Source organism: Glandiceps talaboti, chromosome 23, assembly GCF_964340395.1.
Source record: "Glandiceps talaboti chromosome 23, keGlaTala1.1, whole genome shotgun sequence".
Lineage (NCBI taxonomy): Eukaryota > Metazoa > Hemichordata > Enteropneusta > Spengelidae > Glandiceps > Glandiceps talaboti.
In genome coordinates, this window is record NC_135571.1 from 4,997,570 (window position 1) to 5,025,452 (window position 27,883).

A 27,883-nucleotide genomic window follows, 5' to 3' on the forward strand; every position below is an offset into this window, starting at 1 on the left:
TGCATATGTTCTGTTATATTCCATCAATTGTATGTAGCAACGACAATCTCAAAACTTTACCCTTACGGAAGGCATTCTGTTTAAATCTGGTTAATGGAATGTTTTGCACCCTTACATGCAAATATTCATTTTTAATATGTCTGTCTGTCTGTCTGTCTGTCTATTTATCTGTGTGTGTCTATCTATCTATCTATCTATCTATCTATATATATATATATATATATATATATATATATATATCCATCCATCCATCCATCCATCTATCTATCTATCTATCTATCTATCTATCTATCTATCTATCTATCTATCTATCTATCTATCTATCTATCTATCTATCTATCTATCTATCCCTCCCTCCCTCCCTCCCTCCCTCCCTCCCTCCCTCCCTCCCTCCCTCCCTCCCTCCCTCCCTCCCTCCCTCCCTCCCTCCCTCCCTCCCTCCCTCCCTCCCTCCCTCCCTCTCTCTCTCTCTCTCTCTCTCTCTCTCTCTCTCTCTCTCTCTCTCTCTCTCTCTCTCTCTCTCTCTCTCTCTCTCTCTCTCTCTCTCTCTCTCTCTCTCTCTCTCCAGTATTGTTATTAGTTGTTTCGTCAACATGGGCAGAGGAGTCTGATTCCTATAACTGCTATTCCTGCTCAGATGACAGTGAGAGTGACGATTGTCGAAAACAGCCTGAAGATGTTACGGGTGGCACCTGTTCAATAACCGATGAAGATGGCAGATGTATGGTAATTAAATACATAATAAAATCTTAACATTGAAGTGTAACAGAGGTAGAGGATGCTTAATTAATGAAATATTTATGAAACAGTATATATCAGTCATTTAAAGGGGAACACCACTCCAGGAAACAGAGACATTTTCATAAACTATGAGTTCTGGAGAGTCATTCAATTATTTCACATCACCTACAATTACTTGTAATTTCAGAGAACGCCACTCCAGGACATAGAGATATTTTCATAAACTATGGGTCCTGGAGAGTAATTTTATGATTTTACATCACCTATAATCACTTGCGAGATCAGAGAAGCATCAGGTCGATATTGTGCCTTTATAGGGCATCTTTGATGTGAGCCACATTGTCTCATTTCAGCTTAGAGTTGTAGTGCGCCTAGCCGGTAGCCTCTATTTTGCCTGAAAAAAGGCCTTCATGGTACATGTTTACGTTTTCCTCTAGAGGAGGCGACCAGAAAATTACTTTTACTATTGTCGTAAGATTAGGTGACTGGTCTCATAAATCAGCATTGAAAGGCTGACATCATGGTGGTCAGTTTGACACCTTATAGAGCATAGCTATATTTGATTGGCTGCAACCAAGTCTGGTTGCTGATGTGGGACATTTGATAGATTAGTACAGTTAAGAAGCCTAATAGGGCAGAACAACACAATGTATCTTACAGCCTAGGTTAATACCCATAAGTTGGTGTGACACAATGCATTTTACATAAGGATAGATACAATAACAATAACAATAACAATAGCAATTACAAAGACACAACACACACTGCAGGATCATTTACCAAATCACATTGAAAACTGATAAATGTTGTCATAATATTCTTTTACAGTGAATTTATTGCAGGAATGACTTCAATGAGGACTTGATGATTTTCAGGGTTTCAACTGTTTTGCAAATGAAGTTACCTGATTGTGTGCATGAAATATCATATCCCATGATAAAAGAACACCAAGCTAACTCTAATATTTTCCTTGTCTGTGCTTTATAATGAAGTTCGTGAATTTCTGTAACGACGAGACTTTATGTGTATAATCTCCCAACTACGATTCTTCCCGCCTACGTGAGATTTTTCAGCAAAATTAATTTCTCGAATTTATCAATAGGTCATGCGTACAGAAGACGATGATGGTGACATACAGCGCTTCAGTCGGCGTTGTGCAACTACTATGCAGTGTGTTAATGGTTGCTATCAAAGTGAAGGAGGTAATACGGGGAAAATTATTAATGTCAGATAAGAGTCACATTCAACCAATAAACATCAACAACAAAATAAAGGGTGCTGACGAAAGAAGAAATAATTCAAGACATTTATTTATGAAGAAAATGTTCGACTGTACGTTTGCCAAGAAATAGAAACAAATAATATAATCGTTTCCAGAAAAAAAACATATATAATTAAGCAGTTACTATATTTAGTGTAGTTTTGCATTCTAAAAATTATCCATGTACTTCCCGAGTGTACAGTACAGTTTCGGTTACCCAGTCTCACCGTTGGTGGCTCACTTTTCTACTGGGCGGTGAGTCTGCCGTGAACCGTCATAACACACATTTACCCATGCATAATATGTCTTCATTGACAGGAGGCCAAATTTGTCAAGACTGCTGCACCGGTGAGCTATGCAACGACGGAAACCATGGCACCAACGTGAAAGCTGGTATTCTGGTCCTTCTCACTACCATGTTTTCAGCAGTGGGTCTCCTGTGGGTGTAGGATGACGTAGCTACTCACAAATTGCCACAATTTGTCGACACGATGTTCTCAATTTATTTCATATTATGAATATTCAATAGCAGTGTGAATATATAATTCATATATTGTTTCCTTTTCTGCTCACCCCCCCCCCCCCAAGTTTGGTTACAAAAAGTGTACAGATTTATTTTTCATACGCTATATGTGATCGATTGAACAATAAATGAAGACGTACTTTGAATGACTATATTTACCAACTATTTTTTCAATGAATGTTAAACAGACGAACATATTTTGCACGGTTCCAAGAAATGGTCGACCTTTATCATTGTGATCATAGGTCTAATGTGATGTGTTCTAAATCAGACATCCAAACTGTGGTCTGAGGTTATCTATATAGTATTCGTTGATTTTTTTGTTATTCTTTTTTTTTGGCAAGTTTATTATTGAGAAGTGTATATACAAAATAATATACCATCATTAATGCCATCAACAATCAGAGAAGCTTTTCAGGGAAACTATAAGACAGAGATCTTCAATCCGACGGTCTGTAAGGTACACAGTGACGGGCGCCCTCAAACATCGGTCAACCCTAAAGCAGGTACCGGTGAGGGCGGAGCGACACACGTATCTTATAGTTTTGGTTTTCAATTGTCAATAATTGTGTTTGATTTTCTTATGACAGGATCGCAAGCTTTTTACTAGATTCCATGAGCATTTGAAGTAGTGAACTTATTTGTGTGGCTTTGGAAAATAAAATTCAAATATTTCATGGAACGTGTTGAATTTCCTTTGTGTTTCTTCTGATTATTTGATGTATCTTATTTACATCACGGCATTTCATGAAACAAGTTTTGTGTATGAGATTCCACGAACGAGGCAAGTTTCGGATGATATCGATGAATTTTAGATGTGAAATAATAATGTTGGTTTTTTACTCAGCGCTTTCCCACTGTGTGTTCAAAGTGCTTTACAATTATTACCCCTGGCATGGACCTATAGTGGCACAACGGCCATACTTCCTCCATTCCCTGGGGAGCATACAATCCATTGCAGCCTCTATAAGCACATAGGTTTAAAGCATTCACCTTGCAATAGCTATCCTACCCGGTCCCCAATTATATAGCTGGGTTGACTGGGTGGTTCAAATCTTGCCTGCAAAGACATCAGCCATTCACATGTTCATGACGAACGGCAACGACGGGGCTTGAACCATCATAACTCTACTAAATAGTTAATATAAGTTGGATGGTATGATGTAGATTGCGACATATGATTGTCGAAACCAAATCTGAACGTATTCTAAGAATTCCTAGTCCTGCTTGCATACGGAGGAATTCGGGACTCGATTCTGACAATTGTCCCTCCCCCTCCTTAGAGTCAAGTCAGTAATTCATGGTTCCACTCCTGTCAATCAAACATAACTCTTAGCCAATCACAACACAGCAATGTCACGCCTGCTTACAGCCGCCATTTTGTCCCACATTGATCGACACTGTACTAGTGAATGTACGACACGTACGTGATTGAACTGCAGTATTGCCGTTCCAGATTGTAACCGTGTTTTTGCGACAGTTCAAACGAAAATGGTGAAACGATGTGCTTGGGGTACGTGCAAATCAGATGAGCTGTATCTGGGCACTAAACCTACTATCCACTTTGTACCATTCCCCAAACCGAAAACACAACTAGAAAAATGTCTGCGGTGGATAAAGGCGTGTGGCAGACCACACTACCAACTAAATACCGACAAAATCAATAAACACAAGTATGTCTGTTCTAAGGTAAGAATTATATATCTATACAAATTTACAAATGGTTAAAATTAACTGTTACAGTGTTCTTATTTTGCATTTTTCGCATCGTGCAAGATTGTTTGTACTGAACTTCTGAAGCTGAACGATCGTTTGCAAAAATCGAACCATGGCCTCGATCCAAATGGCAATGTTGTCTGCTTGAACTATTCTTCTTTTTGGATAACATTTAAGTTCCTGGTTCAAATTTAAACAAACCCAGAGGTGTTTTCAGTAATTTAGACCCCTCAATCGACAGGTTACTCTAAAATTACTTTTCAAGATGTATGCGATGTGCCGTATTTATGGATTGATTAGAGAATGTGCTTCGTTCGTTGAATTAGATTCACCTTCATATTCAACTTACAGCTGTTTGTGTTTATTTTTAAAAACAGCACTTTCCGGGTTCTAATGGCCCAACTGATGTGTGTCCTGACCCGCTGCCAGCAGATGGCAGTTCATATACACCAACAAGACCCCCACCAAAGCGAAAGGACAAGTGTGATGGTGATTTGTCTACTGTGCAGCCGTCAAAGAGAAAATGTCTAGCGCACATATTCGACAATGATCCTGTGTAAGTGAATGTTTAAATTTTCGTTTAGTAGACATGGTTTATGATGGTTCTGTTCAAGTCATTTGTAGTATATGTTTGTTTAAAAGTTTTAATAAAAATAAATTACCAGTGTATTAATATTCAGAACAATACAAACAATATAGATGAGTGACTTGTATTTTCAAATGTAGAGAAAACATACATTGTAATTTGTACATCATCATTCATTGATTTTGTGTCATTTTATGTATAATGGACAATATATCTGATCTCTTCACTCCCCCCTCCCCTTTCAATATGAATGCATATATGTAATATATACTATAAATCATTTTTTTTCATAGTGTATCCATACATCCGCCATTGATTAGCAGCAGTGGCCTTGTTACAGAGAGAAATGTAGGGACTCAGACAGAATGTGCTTGTAAGTACCAATGTTATTAGTCTAGTTCAAGTATAGCATACAACAGAGTTATGATTACTACGATCATCTCCACTCACTACGTATAGTCAAAGGTACCAACAAACCAGTTAATCTGGCTAAACCACCTGCTGGGCCAAGAGTAAACAGTGTCAGTAGTAATCCATCACAAACAGACAGGCAGTTGTAATTAGTTACTTCCTTTAGACAATTGCTAATATCTACTACAGAACTCTTCATAACGTTGTCATGTTTATATCAACACTGTTGGGGTAGCACAGATTTCTTTGCTAGAGTAATGACCTCTATATATAGTGAGTGGAGATGATTGTGGTAATCGTAACTATATTGTATAGGAACTAGCCTTACAATGTTATTATATTGTGTATCAAACTGTACAATTTATAGCTCTCATTCTTCTAAAAAAAAAAACCATGGAGTTGAGCAGGTGTCCTCTTACGTCAAATCTATTTCAAATTTCTGTACCACCATACATTGACAAAAAAACTTGTGTCATAAGATTTCTACCCAACCGTAAAATGTGTAAAAGATAAACTGTACTTTCTTTACTGACACAAGTAGCATTCTAGACATCAATCTACACACATCATTTTTGTAAACTTATTAATCAGAAACAATCACAATCAGTTTTATTATTCATATATTTTATTGGAGCTGCATACAAGTATGCCTGGGACACATACTATTGTGAAAGTCACACTATTACATACTATTATTACATATTACTTTTTGCAAAGGTATGGTTTTGCATACTTTTGGAAAAATGCACAGAGCTTCTGCAACATCTCCTGCATGTACTCAACATCTGGCAATATTCGTTGAATAAAAACATCTATCTGTGTAAATACAACAAAATCACAAAATTCTGCTCCTGTTACCATCAACTGGCCCTGTACTTGAACAAAATATGGATGGGTTCTTTTGAGCACTATTTCACCATCAGGTCCTCGATGCAACATGAAATTTGGCACTTCATTCACTGCCTGGTCGATGGTAAGGTTTCTTGCACAGTATGGGCACTTACATTCCATAATTCCACACTTTCCATGGTCGCATACTTTTCCATCTGGGGTCCCACCTAAAAAGCTAAATTCTGTATTTACAACAAGACCACAGTCATGGATATGTCTGCATGTGTGTACTTCAAGGTATTTTGATTTTGCTTTTAGCTCATTGCGTTTTCCATATTCTAATGAAGCAGCTGTGATCGATTTATGTTGGAACAAACTATTCAGAAACTTTTCAGATGGAGCAGATTTCCTGTTTAAAATTCTACCGAAATTTGATGCTGTTAAACGACATGCTCGTGACTTAATCCAGGTTTTGTTGTTTGCTTGTCCCCTTGTCTCTATTTCAAGTGTCTCTGGGTCAATTTGAGAATGTTCTTTATTCAAGGTACGATACTCCTCTGGTAGCTTTATTGGTGCTGTTTTGGGGAGGGTTGTTGGTCCACAGCCCATACCATCAGATACTTTAGAGGTTTTCATGTTGTTCATCTGAAAGAAAAGGCAATGACAAGTTCATTATAGATTACAAAATTAAATATTTGTGTGTTTTTATCTTACAGGGACATCACCTCTTGACCTACTTGTGCAAACTGCTGAAATGTCGAGATTAGAAAACAAACTGGAAGAAAAGGATGCCACCATTAAAAAACTTCAATCTGAGATAACAGAAAGGGACCTAAAAATCAAGAAACTTCAGCAGGATGTCACAAATAATTGTAAATTTGGTGTTGATTGTGTACTGAGAAATCAAAAGAAACTTAAGGGCCTTTTTAAATACTATACTGGAATTAGTTATGTTAGATTTTTAGCCTTGTTATCATTTCTTTTACCAAATGATACTGTGTTATCTTACAAGAAAGTTAGGACAGATATAAAAAACCTAGCAGGTAAAGATTGTCTCTTGTTATGTTTGTGTCGTTTACGGCATAATTTTGGACTGCGAGACTTAGCAGTAAGGTTTGGTTTAGGACTACAGTCAGCTGGGGATGTCTTTAATACATGGATTGACCACATGTATTGGAAGTTAGGTCAAATTAGTATTTGGCCACACAGGAGTATTATTATGAATAAAATGCCTGCAGATTTTAAAAGGGACTTTCCAAGAACTGTCATACTGATAGACTGTACTGAATTAAAGACACAACAACCCAGTGCGTTGGCCCTTAAAAGTCAGTTGTAAAGTGATTATAAGTCAAGTACGACACTTAAGAGTTTAATAGGATGTGATCCGTGTGGATCATTACTTTTTGTGTCCGAGTTATTTACAGGGAATATATCAGATGTACAGATATCTGAACAGAGTGGATTTTTAAAATTGTTGAAACAATTACTAGATAATGGATATCTTAACCCAGGTGATGCTATCATGTCTGATAAAGGATTCACAATTCAGAAAGAAATATCTGAACTTGGCTTGCAACTAAATATTCCTCCTTTTATATCATCATCTTCTCAGATGTCAGTGGCAGATACACAGATTACAGAAAAAATAGCAAAACACAGAATCCATATTGAACGCCTCATTGCTAAAATAAAGACTTTTAAAATTGTTTCAGACATTATACAAGCCACTCTTTTTGAGAAGATCAACAGTATTTGGTCAGTGTGTTGTTATCTGACTCTATTTCAAGATGTCTTTGTGAAAGAGAAAACACAATAAACAAATAACTGGCAGGACTACTATATGCACTCTGTTAATTTGTGGTGTCTTTTATTTACATATCACATCACATATTAAAATATATCCATCAAGGAGTTGTTGATTATTTCACATACCTGATAGGATAACATAGATCCCAACTGCACTTCCCCAAAAGATGTATCTGTTGTTGGTACATCATCTGATACAGTATATGCCAAGGGTGTTCCTTTCAGATTCTGTAATATGCCTATGTCAGTTGAAGTTACTTTTGGTAACCTGAAACATTTGTAAAACACAATTATAGGAGTTAATTACCTGAGTATTTAATCTGATAATACACATCCTCTTGAAGAAACCCACAAAATGTTTCTGTGTACTTGGCATCAAATTATGTATTTGCTGCACAAGTGTGTGGTGTGATTCAATTAGTATTTGATGTGTTTAAACGAGACTGATACTATAGCATATTGTAAGACTTGTGACTAGCAAAATGGCTATGACACACTGCACACACACATATATGACAGATTTTAATAAATCATCCAATGTTGACATATCCTTTCTAAAGAGATGCCCTCAGAAATGAAATCAAAACATTTTAACTTTTCCCAAGTATACAAAAGTTTGCAACATGAAAATGTAATGACAAAATCATAAACTATAAATCATGATGGTGTACTGTTTCTTACTTCTTATTACTGTCAACCTGACAGACTATTGGTCTTCTCTTTCTCGTTTCAATGGTTGGTCTTGCAACTACAACATGATTTATTGGGACTGGTTTTATCTTTGGTCCCCTTGGAACATGCCACTGTTGTGGAATGCTGGTACAGCTCAGCTGTGCTGGTACATTAGTGAAGTTGTGTAGCTTCAATCCTTGTAGTGATTTTATCAAACCGATGACATGTGAACAGTGACCACTTAACCTGAAATGAAAATAAACAGCAGTCAATGTTCAGTTGTTGTTAACAAAATGTATAGACAAACAGTTACTAGTATACAACGCAACGACAAGGATCGTGCACGTACATGTACAGGGTCTAAGTACGGCGGCAGGATGTTGCGGATACGGGTAGACATGCAGTATGGGCGAGGTACCGGTACATACACATACAGTCTGACCCTCCATGGAAATATTGACTTCATTCAACATACCGGAGTAATAATAAAATAATATCATGAAAAGTTTCCAAACAAAATCAACTCCTTTCATTAGTAGTTAGCGGAAACTATATTTGTATGATTCATGAATATGTCAGGCCAGGGCGAGATGAAAGTGATACGGAAGTTGCGTCTACGCAGTGTTTACACAACAGGCAAACACAAAGTTCAAAGTTGAAGTACGTTTGTTCATATACTTTCCTACGTACGTAGAGGCTTACGTAGTTCTTTTGTGATAACAGCAACAAATAATACAATTTTAGCAATACTGGTGAATTGTTTAAACATTATAAAAAATTAAACTTACCCTGCCTTACAAGAACAGTTGGCATTCGTCACTTTCCTCAGTACTCGTGAAATGTCAACTTCAATTTTGTGCGGTGACTCGGACTTCCTCATTGATCGCCAGCATCGCGCCAACACTTTCAAATCATTACTAGCGTTATTTATCTTAATGTCATGAACATAACCTTGAGTAAAATAATTTAGTCCTTTATCCTGTGCCTTTGTGGAAAGACTTGAAACTCCAGGGAGGTAGGCAATTGAGATATCGTCGGGTACGCTCTGCAGACGATCTCCATACGAATTTGCCGCCATGTTTTATTATCAGAACAATGTCCCACAAACTCAAAGCTTGTGGGGCGTAGCAACAGTAACCATGGTGGGCGGGGCTTATTACGTAATGTGGAACCATGAATACAGACTCGTGCACCGTCATGGAAGCAGGACTAAAGAATTCCCAGTCAGAGACTTGAAAATACGGCGTCAGAATAAACCAAATCACGAGTTGAAATAACTTCTGCATGCCCTACCATCCATTGTGAGTCTGCGGGGTTGTTATTACTACATATGTCGCCGGTCTTCCATACATATGTACACCAAACGTAATAATTCAGAAAAGAACGTCATTGCGTACTGATTAAGGTCACCCAGGTCACCCAACATTTGCTGGTAACCTTTGACACATTGGCCTATTGTTATGCAAATTTACCGTTTCCGCCGTAAAAAGTAAGTTCGTCGATGTTTGTAAGAGAATAACGGGCATATTTCTAAATTAACACGCCAAATCCTTTGAAAACCTACTGGAAGGTACAGTTCTTTGTTTTCTAGAACTAATAGTTTCATCACTGTATCCTGTATTTTCTGACTAATATCAAAATAGCGGTGGCGTTCGCGTCCGCGGTTCGGAGGCAGACACAAATCTGTGTAAGCTAGCGGCAGACGACATTTGGTGTCTCTTGTTTTCCTGGTCGGATATCAGTTTAAAATGATCTACGGTTATTAATTTACATTCAAAATGTTTCATACAAGTGTATAATTATCCAGTGGAAACGTTTATAATACCAGATACCTTCGATACATTGTAAACATCAAGATAGATTGTTTACATACGGAAAGCAGTCGATGTTGTTGTTCCTAATTTGCAGTTATGTGATTGGTAATTTGCATAGTTATTTGATACTTCAGAAATTGTGATGGTCCAGAAAAATAGCGAAATACTTTATGAACCAACAAATTTTTTTTCAAATAGTGTGTTACGACCTGAAAGATGCGCATGTGCTCGAAAACAAATGAATTTATTTGCTTATTTTCATCAGGGATTGATTTTGCAAATTATAGGAACTTCTGCGTATTTTATCTCATTTGCATAGCCAACAGTGAAAATACCGGTTTTATTTCTGACTTTACATCAACGTACACACTGTGGTACCAGTGGTGGTACACATGTAATAATGCTAGGTACACTATGACATGGGGCAACCCCTTTCAAGTTTAAGTAGTAAGGCCAAAGTAAAGTGACTGATGTGTGTAATGGTTTACACCGTTATACATGTATATGATGTAGACGTTATATATATATGTGTGTGTGTGTGTGTGTGTGTACAACGCTACGGTTACCTAAAACTATGCAAGTTTCAGAGTAGAGGTTGTCATACCAATTTCTTTATAGAGTAGAGGTTGTCACTTTCTTTGCAGAGTTGGGGTACCAGTCCCAGTTCTACTTTCTCTTTGTTTTTTGGATGTCAATGAAAAGTAGAGAAGTTGCCGAACTTGTGTGAGTAAATTTCATTCATTTTATTGAGCACCGACTTAAAGATCTTTTTTGGTGCTCAAGAAAACAAGTCTTTGTGCAACACACTCCTGATACTTTTGTCAACTGGTTAATACTATGTTTATGCCACTTCTGATGACCTCATCAAGTCAATACTATTTCTCACCAGGTTAATCTATGTTTGTAGCCCTTCTGATGACCTTATGGAGTCAATACTTGATCTCAACAGGGTAATAATACTTTCATATGACTTCTGATGACCTTATCAAGTCAATACTATTTCTCAACTGGTCAATACTACATATATCACTTCTGATGACCTTATATCAAGTCAATATTTGATTTCAGCTGGTCCATACTACGTTTATACCGTTTATACAGGTTAATACTACTTCTGCATTGCTTCTGATGACCTCAAGCAAACATTTCTTTTTCATCACGGTTCCCTATCTATATACGGTCCTTAAATTAGTCAAATCTTGCCATGAAACCATCACTTCACATGACCTCAATGTGGTGTCTGATAATACTGCAATTTTATTAAAACGGAAAAAAAAACAAAAATGATGTGAATGGAGAGATTAAAGCCAACCCCATGGCAGAATAGATATTCTTTCTTCCCTTACATAATACAAAAAATCTACTGCATTTCACAGCTACAGGGTAAAGACAATCATTCATTCTGCTCTTGGTATGACAAAAGTAAGGCCGGCGTAGAAAGTCAACTCAGCCAGTCATTTTGACATCTTTAGGACAACTTTTGGTACATTGTATGTCTGAAAATGCAAATCAAAATCACTGAAATGTATGCATATTAAGAGTACACGGAAAGGAGATAGAATATTTCATTTTACATGCGTCTTAGTGTGCTAAGTCCTGGAAGATGCCAGGAAAATCGAGTGGCCCAATAAATTTTCTACGCTTACCTTACTTTTGTAGTAAAATTTGAATCAACACAGAAAAAAACACAAGAACTACATTTACTACGTAGAAATGGAATACATTATATGCACACCCAACTTCAGATTTAAGAAATATACACATACAGATATTACATACAAGTTTGTTTTAAATTTGTCCCAGAATTTGAAGGCATCTAAATATTTTATTATACTTTCTGACTACACACTCATTGCAAAATAAAAATCTACCATTTTACAGTTCAAACTTTACAAGATATTACTTCAATACATTTCTGCATTTTCTTCTATACTAATATTTCTGTAAACAATCTTGTCTTGTTTGTACTTAAATTCAAGAAATGTCCGTAAAATTGGTAGTAAAAAGTAAGCACGAAAAGGAAACCCTTCATGAAGAGACTGATCTGCACTCCTGCTGGACAGCAAAGAAAGCAATTTAGTGATTGGTCAGTTTAACAAGACTGAAATCTGATTAGCTCATGAAAGTCATTGAAAGAGTTCAACCAATCGATTGATTTTGGAACACAATATGCAAATTATACAGACTGTATTATGATCACTGATTGGCCCGTGAGCAGATGGTACAGACCATGTTGGATGTCAAAGAAACAGGCTGATTGGACAGAGTAGAAGTGCTGCCACAAAGTAATCTTTTGATTGGCTGAAATCCACCAATCAGTTCAGCATACGAGTGCAAGTCGTCCAATCAAATGCAGTATAATGAAACCAGGTGTTCGTTTAGATAAACTGAGATTTTTAGCTGCAAATTGACTATAAGATGACATATACTATAATTTGGCAAGAACCATAAAGTAAAGAATGCTATCTTTCCATAATTCTAATCCAAAATAACATATTTTGTTTTCTGTGAAATTCCTTTATAATTTACAGTACTTCAAACTGCATATTCTTTAATTACAAATGTACTTTTAATACTTAATATTAAGCTTCTCAAAATAAATATCTCCAAATCATTTTGAGTCTTGTCAAGTCTCGCCTGTGATGAAATCCCACTACATTACATTTTTTTGGAAGTGGGAGTCCACACAGGATAAGAAAGCACCCATTTTCCACAGTTCAATGTCACACCTGGTTGTTAACCAATCAAGAGTTAGATCCCATTAATGCAGGACACTGATTGGACACTAAAATCATGTGACCCTGGTTCACCAATTAGTAGGCATATATCATTTATGATAAATTAACAAGGAAAATTTCTCTTGATTGGTATCAAAAGTAAATGATGCAAGCAAGCATATTAATAAACTCAGAAACTGGCTGAAACCAGTTCTAGCAGGAATACACCAGTCGAGATATGCAAATGAGTACTGTGACAACTGTAAGAATATCTCTGGCAACCTGTTCAGAAGTTTTGTAATTATACAACTAGAGTTGAAAAATAGTCTCCAAATTGTTCGGAATAATTGCCGACCATAGCTGGCAATTATTCTCCAAATTATTTGACCATTTTTTTTTTCATAAAATCTTTTTAATTTTGGTATATAATACTGATTAGCCCTAAGATATGCCATGTCTCTCTGCCCTCACTAACCTATCCTCTGAAAGGGGTGGACCGATGTGTGAGGGTGCCCAGTCACAGCATACATTACAGACTAGATACAAATGGATTATGCTGTATGAGCAAATGTGTCTGAATACAAATGAAATGATTAAATTGTGGATGGACAGGATGCTTGCATCAAGTTATGTGTATACCACAAGGTACTGGTACAGTTAAAGTAAGACATTACAAACACACAAACTTATAAACCCGAATTATCATGTCCATGTGAACACAGAACAAGAGGCACGCGAGGAGGCAAACTTTCACCTTGGCTCAAACAAATAAATGGCCAAATAAATGGCCCAAGAAGTACAAAGAAATGTAATAATTATGCAAAAAAAAAGTTTTTTTAAAAATTAGGTATAAAAATTTACTTTGCTTGCCTGTGATAAACATACTAGTATTCCAGCTTTAAAAAGGGGTACAGAAGACATGTATAGTTGCAAGAAGGGGGAAAGCATACTAGAGGCCAGGACTCGAAATTAATAGTAGTCCCATGTCCACAGACAACAAATTCATGTCATGGGCCTACCATAATTTGCAGTGGTACTAGCTCGCTCAGGCTACCAATGATTATGCAATGATTTAAAGGATGGAAGATTTACAGACAGTATTTTTATAACACACATATTTCCAACAGAGGAAATCTGTTTTCAGTTCAGGAATATAGGACTATTGGTCACCATCCTTGGGCTACCACTTTCTGAAATTGGTAGCCCACTACCACTAAGACTACTAAAGAAAGAAGTTAATTTTGAGCCCTGCCTAGAGGGCAACATGCATGGTGCAATGGTACCATAAATAACACGCCTATTTGTACACATTTTATATATAACCTTCGAGTCACTGTGGAAGAGCGTTACATGTGAAGCCAACTTTATGTACTTCAGAACTAGATCTCACCAAAGTATCCCACATGTAAAAACTTAAATCCTCTTTAGGATGTTAAAATCTCTAACCAGCATCATCTTTGATTTTGAGCCAAGAGCTGAACATATTGTGGTTGCACCATTGCCCAGTTGTGCGTATGAGAGGAAACTGCCTAGGTACTAACATACATTGCATTATTATCATCATCTTGAAATTCACAAAATTACTATCAGGGTGTTTTATTTACATTTGTTCACAAAATTTCACAGCATTTTCACAGCATCTCTGGCAGTAAAAATTGAGGCAAAGTCCATAAATTGTGACAGAAAATAACAAATATGTATTCAGTAATGAAATTTCTACCCAGTCAAAGTATTTCTTGGAAGCGAAGCCCAAATCTTTGCCGACATCTCATCAGCATCCAAGAAATATTTTGACTGTGAGTAGAAATTTCATGACTATGTATGAACCAAGAGTCCATGAACATTCATTCTCACAACATATATCTAGTTTATGACTAACAGAGTGCTTGGGCCAATCTGACTGAGTAAAGTGAACTTGGAATACTTGCAGTAAAAGTTAAAGGTTGTCTTTCTCAAAAATTACAAGTCACCATTGGAAATATATCGAGACTATTAAATCTTTCTACAGGAGACTCAACAACAACATTACAACACACAAAATTCCCTTCCTGAGCATTATTCAACTATATGCTATTATTACATAAAATGTACATTTTTTGAACTATTGTTATTAACTTATTACAGTGTCTTTTCCCCTGAACGTTTTTTTTCCCTGGGAGTACTAACTCCAGTCTTAATTTCTCAGTCCTAAATTCAATCTAAATAAAGTGCGTTTCATTTTACATATACTCTCCCTACAATCACAATTGTGGATTTGTGCAGTACTGATTAATTAATTAATATAAGATTTACTAACAGTTTGGCACAGCAGAAATGTTCCCCAATTTTTTGTCATTTTCTTTATATTATTTCTTACTAAGCATATAACTAAATAAACATGTCACAAACTTCTACTTCATAAACTGTTCAACTTAGTAAAGCGTTGAGGTTTTGATTTGTCCCAACCATTGATCCTGTTCAGCAGGACTGTTTACTAATTACAGGTGACCACTTGGTGGCGTTGTGGTCAACCATCTGTACAAATTTGCATGTTAACAGTGACAGATGTTTGCAAGTTAAGCTTATCACCAGGTGGTTGTATGAGCAGATCAGCCTACTGAAAACATTCACTGTACGGCTTACAAGTTGGGTCATATGATCAGCTGATTGCAGATAATTCATTGCTCAATGGTTCCTTGTCTGTTAATTTCTAGTTACATCCACCACATAGCAGTCATACTGAAGATCATAAACCAAGACAAATCAAAAACTCAACTATACCATCCAAAATTGAACTGTTTGCGTTGTTACCTTGCAACATTTCAAATTTACCTGCCATGTTGACTTTGAATTTTGGTCCTGTCTAATTTTACTTTAATTTATGTTTGCAGAATGTGTCTACCCTCCCCTGACATGTTGTTACCATGTTATCAAGTCCTGTATTGTGCAGAATGAGTTAAAAATGGACATTTTGCCACACGCATGCTGAAATGCAGCTCAAAAATGCCTTCCAAATTACTAGCCTGGCGTTAGCCTGATTTTAACACTAGCTAGCATGCTGTAGACATTTAGCTGGTGTAGGTATTAACTGTTCCAGTTGCTAAAACATGCCAATGAGGTTTTAGGTACCAGTCTAGTGTTAACAATAGCTAGTATGTTGTTAACACAGGACTGCTGCAGGTATTAACCGTTCCAGCTGCTAAAAACTGCACGGTGTATTGGTCAGCTATATCATGGAGCATGTGATTATACTGTGACCATGTGCCAAAATGTTGCACAAATACTCCAGTTTTCTGTCAAATTTCTATAAAGTTTCATACGTAAGGCTTGCATAAAGTATTATTACATATTTCTATTCCACTGAAAGCACTTCTGACAGAATCCTCTTTCTCCCAACTTGTACTTAGTTGTTTGTGTTCAAACAAATACCCCATAGGGAGAAAGAGGATTAATTTTCATCTTACAACGCTGTCTGCAACTCATATTCCATTTTTTTTCTTCAAAAAAGGTACTGGAGATTTGTATCTACATACTATTACTAAGTGAAAAGGCAGGTAGCAGTTCAGGCCAATATTCATGAGATTTGCAAAATGGACACACATTTTGATGAATGAAAAAGAAAGGGAGAGGGTGGGGGGGGGGGTGGTTAAAAACATACAATAACTTTACATTCAGCAAATATTTTAAACATTTCTGCAAAGCTATTAATATAAATGAAGATCAAATTCACTGAAATATTGACTGATATCTGGAATTGTTCGTCCCTTCACAAACATACGTAATACAATACAAGTTGGAGAAGCACCCTATGCATAATTGATTGTAGAAGTACAGGCCTTCTTTTTATATTCATTTTTACTAAATTTGACATTGAAAATGTCACAAACGACAAACATGTAAATATTTTGAATCAATGGTTGTTAAATGTTTACATAAATGCTAACTGTTGGAAAAAATTCTAAATGTTTAATTATGTCTTTCAAAACTGTACACTGAGGGTTGGCGATCTAACTTGCCAATCTGGACAGCACATGGTGGGCAATGTTCAATGACTCTTTTGGTGCATGCTGGGTAACTTTGGCTGTGTTCCAATAAATGATGCATGTTGGGTAACTCGAATGCGTTCCAAGAAATGATGCATGCTGGGTGACTTAGCAGTTTTCCAGTACATGATGCATGCTGGGCCACATGGCTGTGTTTCAATTAATGACGCATGATGGTGAATTGGCTGTGTTCCCATGAATAATGCAAGCTGGATAACTTGGTTGTGTTCCAGTCAATGGTGCATGCTGGGTAACTTGGTTGTGTCCCAGTCAATGATGCATGCTGGGTAACTTGGCTTTATTAAAATAAACAATGCATGTTGGGTAGCTGTTCCAGTGTCTGTATTCAGCTTGCGTAGACATTCATTCTTATTAAATAAAAATGTCAAATGTCCTGTCACCTAACCTGGGATATGTACTTTACAAATTTTATTTTCCTCTCACAAGAAAGACCACAGACCGAATAATTGAAGTTTTTTTTTATAAAAATTATTTTTTGAAAGCTGGAAATACTGTAGTGCTACAATAATACCACATGGCAGCTGAGATTATTATAAAGCAAAAAATTCCTGCCATTTTTCACAACACTTACCAAACCTGTACCAAACCTTTTAGCTACTGTAAATGACTTGTAAGCACAGACATTTTTTTTTAATTCAAAGGTGATTTTGAACAGGCACTTTTCAATACACTATTGTGATCGTGAGAACTTAATTTCCTTTAAAAAAATTTTAAAAAACAAAACAAAAAACAGTGCAGAGAGGGATTCATACGAGTTGATGTAAATAGTAAGTAACAGTGCAAGGGATTTGGAAAAAAATTTGATCAGCTGAGCTGAGAAAGCCTGATGCAGGTTTTTCAACCATTGAACTTACTCAAGTAATGTTGTACACATGTAATAATTTTGATTTGTTTAATTTCAACTAAAGGTCTCCTTGCAAACACCAATAAGATTATTTTTCAATGGTCAGTTATTAAGTTTGGTATACATTCATTTGCTCCTATGTTACAGTCCACAACAAACCATTTTTTTTTTTTTTTTAATTTCAACACGAGTAAAATTACACTTTGGCTACATTGTGTGTTTGACTCTTTTTGTTTTTTACACCATCAGTAATTGATATATGATATTCTCAATAAATGTGTCCAATAAGTTTCTTAGTTTTTTTTTCAGTATAGCTAACTGCACACAGTGTATTCAAGAGATTCCCTTGGATAAAACAAGTTTAGATTGGGTCCAACCAGTTCTAACTGGTTCACAGAGGTCTGGACTTGATAAAACCAGTTTGGACAGGATCCAACCAGTTCCAACTGGTTCACACAGGTCCGTTGGGTTGTGTTGCTACTCTCCACTGTTCTAAGGCCTCTATTGCTTCAGCTCTGTATTTTAAAAGAAAATACAACAGAACAGAATTACATTATTAGGATTGCCAAAAAAAGGGCTTAGTTTTCTTCTGAAAAAAGTATTTTCAAGGAAGAAATTCTCCTAAACACACATTTTTTGGGGGTTAGATTTTAACTTGACAACTTGTAATTTGCAACTATGCATACTCAATCACTATCACGATTACTTTATATGTAAACATTTCAAAAAGTTTCACACATTTCCTATAAATGATTACAATGAAAACAAATTACCAATCTCACCGAACACATTTATTTACATCATGTTTTCCGCGATTTCTAACTTACCATCAGCTACGCGCGTGTGACCCCTCATGATATTACGTTGTCCGTCATCTTGTAATCACGTCAATCATGGTTCGGGGCATGATTACTGTGATTACCAACCATGATTGTGATTGGTATTTATCAAACGCGAAATCATGATTGTTATTGAAAGATAAATCATGATTATAATTGTACAAATCGAACATGCTCCAGAATATGGCATTTTAGAATGAAACTTTCTCAAAACAAACAGGAGTTCAAACAGCCCAAAACCTACCGAGCTTTCTCAAGTCTGGCTTTCTCTACAGCAGACATACCACCTTCTGTTGCACTCGGTGTATTGGCTGTACTATCGTCCTTGGGCCCATTGGGCGACTCTGGAGTGGTCGTACTGGGTGCAGTACTGGGAGACAAACTAGATTTCATGAGACCAGCAGACGAGAGGAAACTTTAGCAAAGACCAAACAACCACACCAGAAATACAGACGCAGCAATACAAAGAAGCAAACACAGCAAACACAAAAAAAGAAATTGGGTGACATGAGGAATGTTAAGTATGGGTAAGCAACAAACAGGGACAAATATAACAAACATGGAAGGAAACAAGTAGGAAAGGAAAAATAAAAACAAAACAAAAGTTACTACGCATGCACTACAAAAGGAAATCTACTTTCTATTGTTCTCTTCTTTGGAAAGAAAATAAACAAAACAATAATGTTAGTCAATATATCCCCTACCACCAGACCAAACAAAAAAATATAAAAAAAAAAATAATCAAACAAAGTTCTCCTACACCCTACCTACATCATGCTCAAAATGAGATATAAATTAGTAGAAAACATACAAAACAGAATGTATAATGTTAATAGAAGTTAGGGTTGTCTGGGAAAGCATTCCAAACAGAGGTCAACTTGTGTATGTGATGCCATACATGATGAAAGAGAAAAGCTCAAAAATAACAAAACATCCCTTCTCCCATGGCATCGTGTTTGGCAAAACTTAAGTATGGCAAACACCCCCCCCCCCCCCCCCCCCCCCATTTCATCATCATGTTTGGCACAAAACCAACATCCCTTCCTCTCATCATTATGTTCAGCAAAACATCCCCTCCCCTCCTCATGTTTGACAAAACACAAGTATGACAAACCTCCCCAGACCTCATCATCATGTTTGGCAAAATGTAAGTATGACAAACATCCCCCCCCCCCCCATATCATGTTCAGCAAAACATTCCCTCCCCCTTATCATTTTGTTTGGGAAAACAGAAGTATGACAAACACCTCCTCCTCTTCATCATTATGCTCGGCAAAACATACCCTCTCATCATCGTATTTGGCAAACAACAAGTAAACATATAACTCTCTACTATAAGCTGTACATATGCCACATTTCATTTCTCCTTTGACTATTTTCATCACTATTTCCATGGCGTTGTTTGGACATAGACACTTCATATACACCATTCAGATGTCCACTGTGATACCACAAAGAATCAAACATGTGCAAGCATAAATGACACTTGCATTTCATTTCTTTGAATCAAAAAAACTCTACATAAGTCAATTTTAAGGTAGACCACCTTGCGGACAAATTTCACTGAAAATTAAAGTTCTTCAAAATCTCCCTAATCTGTTATGGTCCTTTTGAAATAATAAAATAAATTGATGGTTCGCCATCTTACTTTCAAGGAATCTTTCATTTTCTGACTTAACACAGTATTCGGCAGCCATATTGGATTCTAAAAATAGCTTAATTTAAATAACAATTAAAATAATTTTGATCTATATTTTAAAACATTTGTATGTTAACACCTGATTTTTTTTCTTGATTCTAACTGAGACTGGATTGGAGTTTTTTTTAAACAAAGTTACGACAAAAGTTTAAAGTTGATTTCTGATGTGCATTTTGCGTTAAGTAAAAAAAACAAGATGTAAATTTTGAATGCGGTCATTCAAAGTAAAAGACAGCAATGAGCATCTCTACTCACTGCATTGGAAAAAAGTAAATGCTGCCAAAGAGTGTTCTATAACCAAAAATGGTTCTTACTTTTAATTTATTGAATTTTCTTTTATAAAATATGTGACGGAGAGAGTTATGGTTCACATATGTATGTATAATGTGCTTATTATGATGGGATTAAAAATGTGTTTGTTTTTCAAATTTTTTACAGAAAAAAATCAACCACTGCACAGCAAACAGATACATTCATTAAATTTACTTTTTGATGACTACATGACCGAGTTAAGGTTACATTTTATTGAGTATAGTGTGTATCTAAAGATGGGATAACTAATATTGTGTTTGTTTTAAAATACACTTTCAAACATTCTCACAACAACCCATCCACCCTTTCACAGCACACAGCTAATTTATCCGACTCTGTTGTCTTATTGGAGTAAAATGGTGAAAATGCCACAAATCTACAAAGTTCAGGACTCACTCAAAATTATCTTCAAGATCATCATCTGCTGCCTCTTTCACCTCTTCTTTCTTATTGTCATGGGAACCCACATCCTTGATGGTAATCTCCGTTTTCGTTTCACCTGCTGTGTCCATTACATCTGTGCTTTTTGGAGTCACCGGTTCTAATGTCACCGTCGCGGTACTTTCAACTGTAGCAGGATCACCTGATGCAGGGGTTATGTTATCCCTGTTAACTTGCACTGTAATACTACTTGTGACGCTGTTTGTAGAGGCAACATCAACTTTGGCATCGTCCAAACTACTTGATTCGTTTTCTACAGAGGTCTGCGTATCATCTTGTGAAAGACTTACGTTAGGTGATGCCTGACCAGTGGCCTGCACTTCTGGTTGGCTGTCATCCTCCATGGTGGTGCTGGTAAACATAAGAGAAACAGAAGTTGATGTTAGTGTCAACGGCAATCAGTTGGTGAAATCTACTAGAGTTCTTTACCAAGGAAGTTTACCAACATAAACTTGTATGGAAACAATTGAACTTTTCCCTGGTTCCCCCATTCTGTTACCAGGGTTCCAAAACTTTAGCACCCTCTCACATTCTCTTATAAGGCTCCCAAACCTTATGCCCCCAACCCTTTTAATTACCAGGTTTCTCAAACTTTAGCAGTCTATCTCTACTGCCATGTAAAAGAATAGCAATACTTATCAGTGATCAATGTGATCCTACTGTGTGCTGTTTGTTTATTGTTAGTCTAGAGTTGAACTTTGTGTTAAAACATTATGTCTCATGAGTGACACAAAAAGGTGACTTCATTTCTTTTGTAACACAGTTCAGTGGAATATACGGCTATTACTAGACTTATTCTTACCTTTCCTCAGTTGTTGATGTTGTTGATGTTGTTGATGTTGTTGTTGTTGTTGTTGTTACTGATGGAGTGTCAGCACCACTTTTTATCGTACTGTCTTCAATGTTTGACAAAAGATCTGGAGGAGCACTTCTTGCTACTGTGTGAAATAAATATATAGAGAACCGTTTATACTCATAGTCATAAAGTCACTGGGGAGCAATACGACAGAACCCCATGACACACGAGTGCAAATGTGGTGTACTCTGGGTATTTACATGAGTGTCTGCCGTGTTTTCTGAGGCTGTGCTTTTATCAATCAATCAATCAATCAAAAGCATTTGTATAGTGCCAAAATCCAATACGACGTAATATTCTATGTCACTGAACAGGAAAAATAGTAGATTGTTGTAAAAAGTTAGGTTCTTGCAAACAGATGCGTCTTGATGTCCTTGAATTTATCGACAGTGGATGATGGACGAAGTTCAATGGTACATCATTGTTCAACAAGAGGGGCACTGCTCGCAAGAACATACGCTCACAATATGACTGTGAGTGTAGCGAGTTAAAGTACAGTAGAAAACACCAAGTTTAAGTTCAAAATTCCTGAATACCTACACTTTCATTCACATATCACAAAGTGCCGTTATCATTACGTATGTTTATCGTGCATACAATAACAAACATTTTACACATGTTTAAACTGTTTGCAATGTATTGAGTTACAAACACAGACTTGGTCAATGTTGTTTCACATTGAGTTTTCAAGTAGGAAGCCATGATAAAATAAATGTATCACCAAATCCTCATCCATCTGGCCACTTTAAACAATGATTGAAACATAACGCATGTAAAAAAATTTGAGTCATTTTATGTTAATTTTCTTGAATAATTTACACATGCGACAAGCATATCACAAATATCTGAATGATTATGATAAAATAACAAAACTTACAATATTTATTTTGTGTATCACTACTATCTGGGATTGGTGTGTCAGACGACTCGCTCTCCATTTCAACCGGCTCTACCGGCTCAGACCTAGATAAAATATATGAAATATTCACGTTAGAACTCAGTAATTTTGTTAGATTCTGGTAAAACTTGCGTAGATTTCCATTATACCATCGTTTGGTAGGAAATTCAGGAAGATTTTCTCTATAAAAAACACACTTGAGTGAACATGAAGACTATATACCAGTCTGGTAATTAGTAAAAATAAATAGTGACTAAAATACCTTCTTGTACATGAAGACTACTGCCAGTCTGGTAATTAGTAAAAAAAATTAGTCTTTGAGAACTAGCTGAAGACTGTAAAATTGCAAAATTTTGTGGCAAAAATATCTAGGTTTACAATACTAAATACGAACCTTCTACTGTCTGGAGTAATATCTTCAAGTAGCTAGTTTCATTTTCGACAAATGTCAAATGGAGATAGTCTAGCTAGCTGTCCTATTCAAATCAACTCAACTCAACAGATGGCTGTTCTGACTGAAAGTACCTACAGGCTATATACGACACGACATGTACCGAACTGAGTGGGTGTTGTCTTTTCCATCAAACTACACTTATACTACAATGTTTTCCACCTAATATTTCACCGGTGAGGGCACTGTTTGGAAATCAAAGCCAATGGAACTGCTTTACATCTAACTTCTTTATTTCACCTGTGAGGGCACTATTTGGAAGTCAAAGCCAATGGAACTGCTTTACATCTAACTTCTTTATTTCACCTTTGAGGGCAATACCAGCCTAAAATTGGCTATCGTCCTGTATGCGTCAGAGCGCAGTAAAATGCAGAAATATGCTAAAATTATAGTGAATTAGTTAGCCACGTCCAGAACCTTCAACATTAGTAAAAAGTGTTACCAATGTGATGATTAAATATATACCTATTCTTATCCTGAAATGCATCAAATTCTCCAAAGTTTGCCCACCCAGTATCTTGCTTTCCATTTGTATTATTTTCAGAATCCCATCCTGCTGGTGTTGTATCCATGGCAACAGTTGTCTCTGTATCAGCTTCTCCAAAGTTGGCCCATGCTGAAGAGATTGAAGTAAAAGTAAGCATACATATTAACAGAATCATGGAGAGAGGGGGGAGTGAGTGAGGGAGGGTAGGAGAGAGAGAGAGAGAGAGAGAGAGAGAGAGAGAGAGAGAGAGAGAGAGAGAGAGAGAGAGAGAGAGAAGAGGGGGGGCAGGGGAGAGAGATAGGGACTAACAGGGACAAAGAGACAGACAGAGGGAGGAACAGAGAGAAAGACAGAGTAGGACATGCATGTTCTTGAGGGGGCTATAAACAAACAATGAAACAGTCATCGAGACAGATCAAATGAAATACCAATTAATGTTATGTTTAGTATAACCTGTAGGTAAATACTTATACTGTTATGAAGTACGTTGTATGCACTATTATATCTATAGATGTTGGTCATGTGCCAACCATGTGATATCCTGCACTAATCACATGACTACCATGTGACAATCCCAACTTACCATCTGATGAATCCACGTCCATCTTCATTTCTTCCTGTGCCATGGTGGTAGTGGTGCTAGTAGCTGTTTCCGTTGTCCTTGGCGACACCAGCCCTGATGACGTTGGAGAGTTGTTATTGAAGGCACCGTGATCGTCTTCATCACTGTCCGTACTATTATCGCTATGGTCACTTGGTGGGTCTGCATCCTCACCAGGAGGCGCATCTGGTGATATTTCACTGCAAACAAAAATCAGACCATTTTAATTTGTCTTCAAGTCTGACTTTCGTCAACACCATACACTGGGTTGATGATACAGGATATTTTGAGTATCTTTAGTAGCAGTCCTATCACAGATGTTACATTTGTTTATGGAACTGGCGATGTCATTTTTTTTTTAGAAAACTCAAAGAATTATTTTTGTTGCATTTTGCTAATGCAGCAGAACTGATGATAATTTTCAGTTTGCAGCTCTGCACTCAGGTACTTACACAAAGATATGCATGCTTTATACAAACAGACCAGACACAAACAAACAAACAAACAAACAAACACACACACACACATATATATATATATACATACATACATACATACATACGTACGTACGTACGTACGTACGTACGTACATACATACATACATACATACATACATACACACACGCATACATACATACATACATACATACATACATACACACATACATACACACACACACACACACACATACATACATACACACACACACACATACATACATACATACATACATACATACACACATACACGCACGCACGCACGCACACACACACACACACATACGTACATACGTACATACGTACGTACGTACGTACACACACACACACACACACACACACACACACATACATACATACATACATACATACATACATACATACACACACACACACAAAACAAACAAACAAACATGGCATGCAGACAAATAGACAGATGGCTAGATGTGTAATTAGTAAATAATCCTAACACTGTAACAGCTTCACTGACTTTGCACATGACAAAATCTGTGTGGCAAGTCTTACCTTTTTCTTGAATCTGTAACTGGGGAGAAGGTAAGTTCTTTTTCTTCCCAGATGTCGTCTTCGTCACTACCACTGTCATTAAATTGTTGTATTCTTTCATTACAACATGCTTCAAACAAGGCTGAGTTTGGCTGAAATGACAAAAAGACCATGACAATTAAATAAATGGAACTGTGAAAAGTTTGTAATCATAATCAACTTTGTATTACTAATACTGTGTGTTTCCCAGGCTTTGTACTTAACAGAACTAACTTACAAGTCAGAGTAGACATTTAGACCAAATCTCATGACCGGGGGTTTGTCTTTACTTGTCTAGCAAGTAGTGACAAGGCCCTTAGGTCACTCGAATTTTCCTCAGGTGAACGAAGAAAAACATTGGGGAATAATATCTACTTCTTGGTACCTGCAATAGCTTTTTACGTCATGCTAAAGGGTCAAAATAGATTGCGAAGGTTGACTAATTCTCAGGCGCTTTGATAGTAATGCATGAGTAGCACGTGGAGCGGAAGTTACGGCATCAACCAAGAACTGAATGTCTGTTATTTTTTATGATGCACCTAGGTAGTAATATTTTATTTCAGGTACCGAGAATTATATCACCACAACACAAGATGTAATGTATAAAGCACTCACATTGTCCTCGTTAGCTGATATTGAAAAGTTGATGTCTGTGATGCGATCAAATGGTGTGCTGAAAGAGAGAGTGAGGGTGAGAACGGTCAGAACATCATAAATATCAAAACAGCCATGGCAACTTTTTTCTTTTTTGTATTAGGTCCTAACTCAGAACATACCTAGTCTATATTTTGGATAAATCACTCAGCCTTCTTTAGCTGTTATTGTCTACGATACAATGACGTAGACTTGTCATATGAACACAGGAGGGCGCTATATACTGTCATATACTTCTAAGTTGTATACTAGTCATGGCATTTGGGATCAATGCATGCCTTAGATGGTACTGAAATTATAGTCAGGCATTGTTAGCACATTTGAGAGCATAATAGTGGTTTCCTCAACGTTTTAATATATGTATATATAATACATTACATCATCAAATTGTATACGCATTATTCTGAAATATCAGGTATGACTTCTACAGATAGCAAGTGATGGTAAATTTCAGTAATTAGAACGCAACAGGTGTCGTTTAATGTACAGCAAGACTTGCTCCCTAAACGTATAAACACAGCTTGTACCCCTTTAATCTCTGAAAAAGACTTATCACTATATCAATACATGACACTTACTTGACATTATCATCCTGGTCCCCAAAGTCATCGTCGTTGAATCCAAACTGGTCAATAAAATTGGACGTCATTTGTTGCATCTGATAATCAGAGAAGGCCTGACAATAGGTATCAGACCAAAAAACATACATTGACTCACTAAGAAATAAGACTACAGCACACATGCACTACGCACACTACAGTCTAACATCAACCATGGGGATTGGTGTGGCCAGTTATACATACAGCCGTGTGGCCAGTTATATGTACAGTTGTGAAGCCAGTTATGTACAGCAGTGTGGCCAGTTATACATACAGCTGTGTGGTCAGTTATATGTACAGCAGTGTGACACAGTGTGGCCAATTACATGTACAGCAGTGTGGCCACTTATACGTACATCAGTTATACGTACAGCATTATGGCCAGGTATGTACAGCAGTCTGGCCAGGTATGTACAGCAGTGTAGCCAATTATATGTACATTAGTGTGGCCAGTTATAGGTATAATAGTGACAGGGTAATTCGAAAGCAGTTGTATCACAAATAAAATGGTATTTAAAGGCCTATGTTAGATAAGGATGAAAATTTGGGTGAGAAAACCACTTGTCTGGCACTGCTGAGCTATCGAAAAAGTTGGCCTTGAACAAATGAATGATCCTATGTAATCCTTACAGCTTCACTGCTAAGACAGCAGAAAAACACAAATAAATTGTTTCAAACAGTGGGCTTTAAGCTATGTATAGTTATCTGTATTGTTCAGTTCTACTCTGACAAACAAAAATCCATTCCAAACAATGCTCGTTAAATACATAATGTACACATACTCTCCATTTCATTATTGTTTCGAACTGGGTATAGGTAAAATGTATAATAGTTCAGACTATTTACATGCGTTCCCCTTTGAATCATAATTCATACTGGGCTTCCTGTCCAAAATCTGTCAAATTCTTTGACTTTTTGTCTTCCTAAGATAGAATCAAAAGTACACCAAACAGTAAGATTTCACTGCATTTTGCCATTATGTCTACGTGGTGACAATACACTGGTTGAGTATTCCAAACTTCCACTGAAGAGGGGAGGGT

General features: G+C 36.7%; 3 protein-coding genes across 6 annotated transcripts in view; 1 reads left to right on the forward strand and 2 right to left on the reverse strand.

Annotated features, from left to right (window-relative positions):
• The first annotated feature begins 5,173 nt into the window (after positions 1–5,173).
• On the forward strand, positions 5,174–7,885 carry LOC144452905 (uncharacterized). Its single transcript, XM_078144116.1, has 3 exons — positions 5,174–5,200; positions 6,786–7,394; positions 7,494–7,885. The coding sequence occupies exons 2-3, from the start codon at positions 6,824–6,826 to the stop codon at positions 7,883–7,885; spliced, it is 963 nt and encodes a 320-aa protein (XP_078000242.1). The 5' UTR covers positions 5,174–5,200; positions 6,786–6,823.
• On the reverse strand, positions 5,874–10,446 carry LOC144452932 (uncharacterized). Of its 2 annotated transcripts, none has more exons than XM_078144147.1 (4): positions 9,336–10,446; positions 8,557–8,793; positions 8,002–8,143; positions 5,874–6,714 (listed from the first exon to the last, which is right to left on the reverse strand). In XM_078144147.1, the coding sequence occupies exons 1-4, from the start codon at positions 9,623–9,625 to the stop codon at positions 5,941–5,943; spliced, it is 1,443 nt and encodes a 480-aa protein (XP_078000273.1). In that variant the 5' UTR covers positions 9,626–10,446; the 3' UTR covers positions 5,874–5,940. The 2 variants fall into 2 exon arrangements, with proteins under 2 accessions (XP_078000273.1, XP_078000274.1); XM_078144148.1 differs by lacking the exon at positions 9,336–10,446 and adding an exon at positions 8,897–9,238.
• Positions 10,447–11,094: 648 nt separating this feature from the next.
• LOC144452827 (serine/threonine-protein phosphatase 6 regulatory subunit 3-like) overlaps positions 11,095–27,883 on the reverse strand; it is a 37,929-nt gene continuing 21,140 nt past the window's right edge. Inside the window, exons 14-23 of one of the 3 annotated variants that reach the window (XM_078143994.1) lie at positions 26,823–26,869; positions 26,206–26,263; positions 25,573–25,703; positions 24,532–24,749; positions 23,927–24,077; positions 22,990–23,075; positions 22,059–22,194; positions 21,212–21,607; positions 19,049–19,219; positions 11,095–18,480 (exon numbers count right to left, since the gene is read on the reverse strand). In XM_078143994.1, coding sequence (XP_078000120.1) covers positions 18,417–18,480; positions 19,049–19,219; positions 21,212–21,607; positions 22,059–22,194; positions 22,990–23,075; positions 23,927–24,077; positions 24,532–24,749; positions 25,573–25,703; positions 26,206–26,263; positions 26,823–26,869 — 1,458 coding nt within the window. In that variant the 3' untranslated portion in view covers positions 11,095–18,416. Of the gene's footprint in view, positions 18,481–19,048; positions 19,220–21,211; positions 21,608–22,058; positions 22,195–22,989; positions 23,076–23,926; positions 24,078–24,531; positions 24,750–25,572; positions 25,704–26,205; positions 26,264–26,822; positions 26,921–27,883 lie in introns of all 3 variants that reach the window. The other 2 variants (XM_078143993.1, XM_078143992.1) reach the window with 2 other exon arrangements.

What these genes read in the sequence shown, in the direction of transcription:
- LOC144452905 (XM_078144116.1), top strand. Translation starts at nt 6,824, where the DNA reads ATGTCGAGATTAGAAAACAAACTGGAAGAAAAGGATGCCACCATTAAA. An exon ending in CAGTGCGTTGGCCCTTAAAA is followed by an intron (nt 7,395 to 7,493) that starts GTCAGTTGTAAA and finishes AGTTATTTACAG; the next exon opens with GGAATATATCAGATGTACAG.
- LOC144452932 (XM_078144147.1), bottom strand. Translation starts at nt 9,625, where the DNA reads ATGGCGGCAAATTCGTATGGAGATCGTCTGCAGAGCGTACCCGACGAT. An exon ending in AACTGTTCTTGTAAGGCAGG is followed by an intron (nt 8,794 to 9,335) that starts GTAAGTTTAATT and finishes TTTTCATTTCAG; the next exon opens with GTTAAGTGGTCACTGTTCAC. An exon ending in CAGGTTGACAGTAATAAGAA is followed by an intron (nt 8,144 to 8,556) that starts GTAAGAAACAGT and finishes CAAATGTTTCAG; the next exon opens with GTTACCAAAAGTAACTTCAA.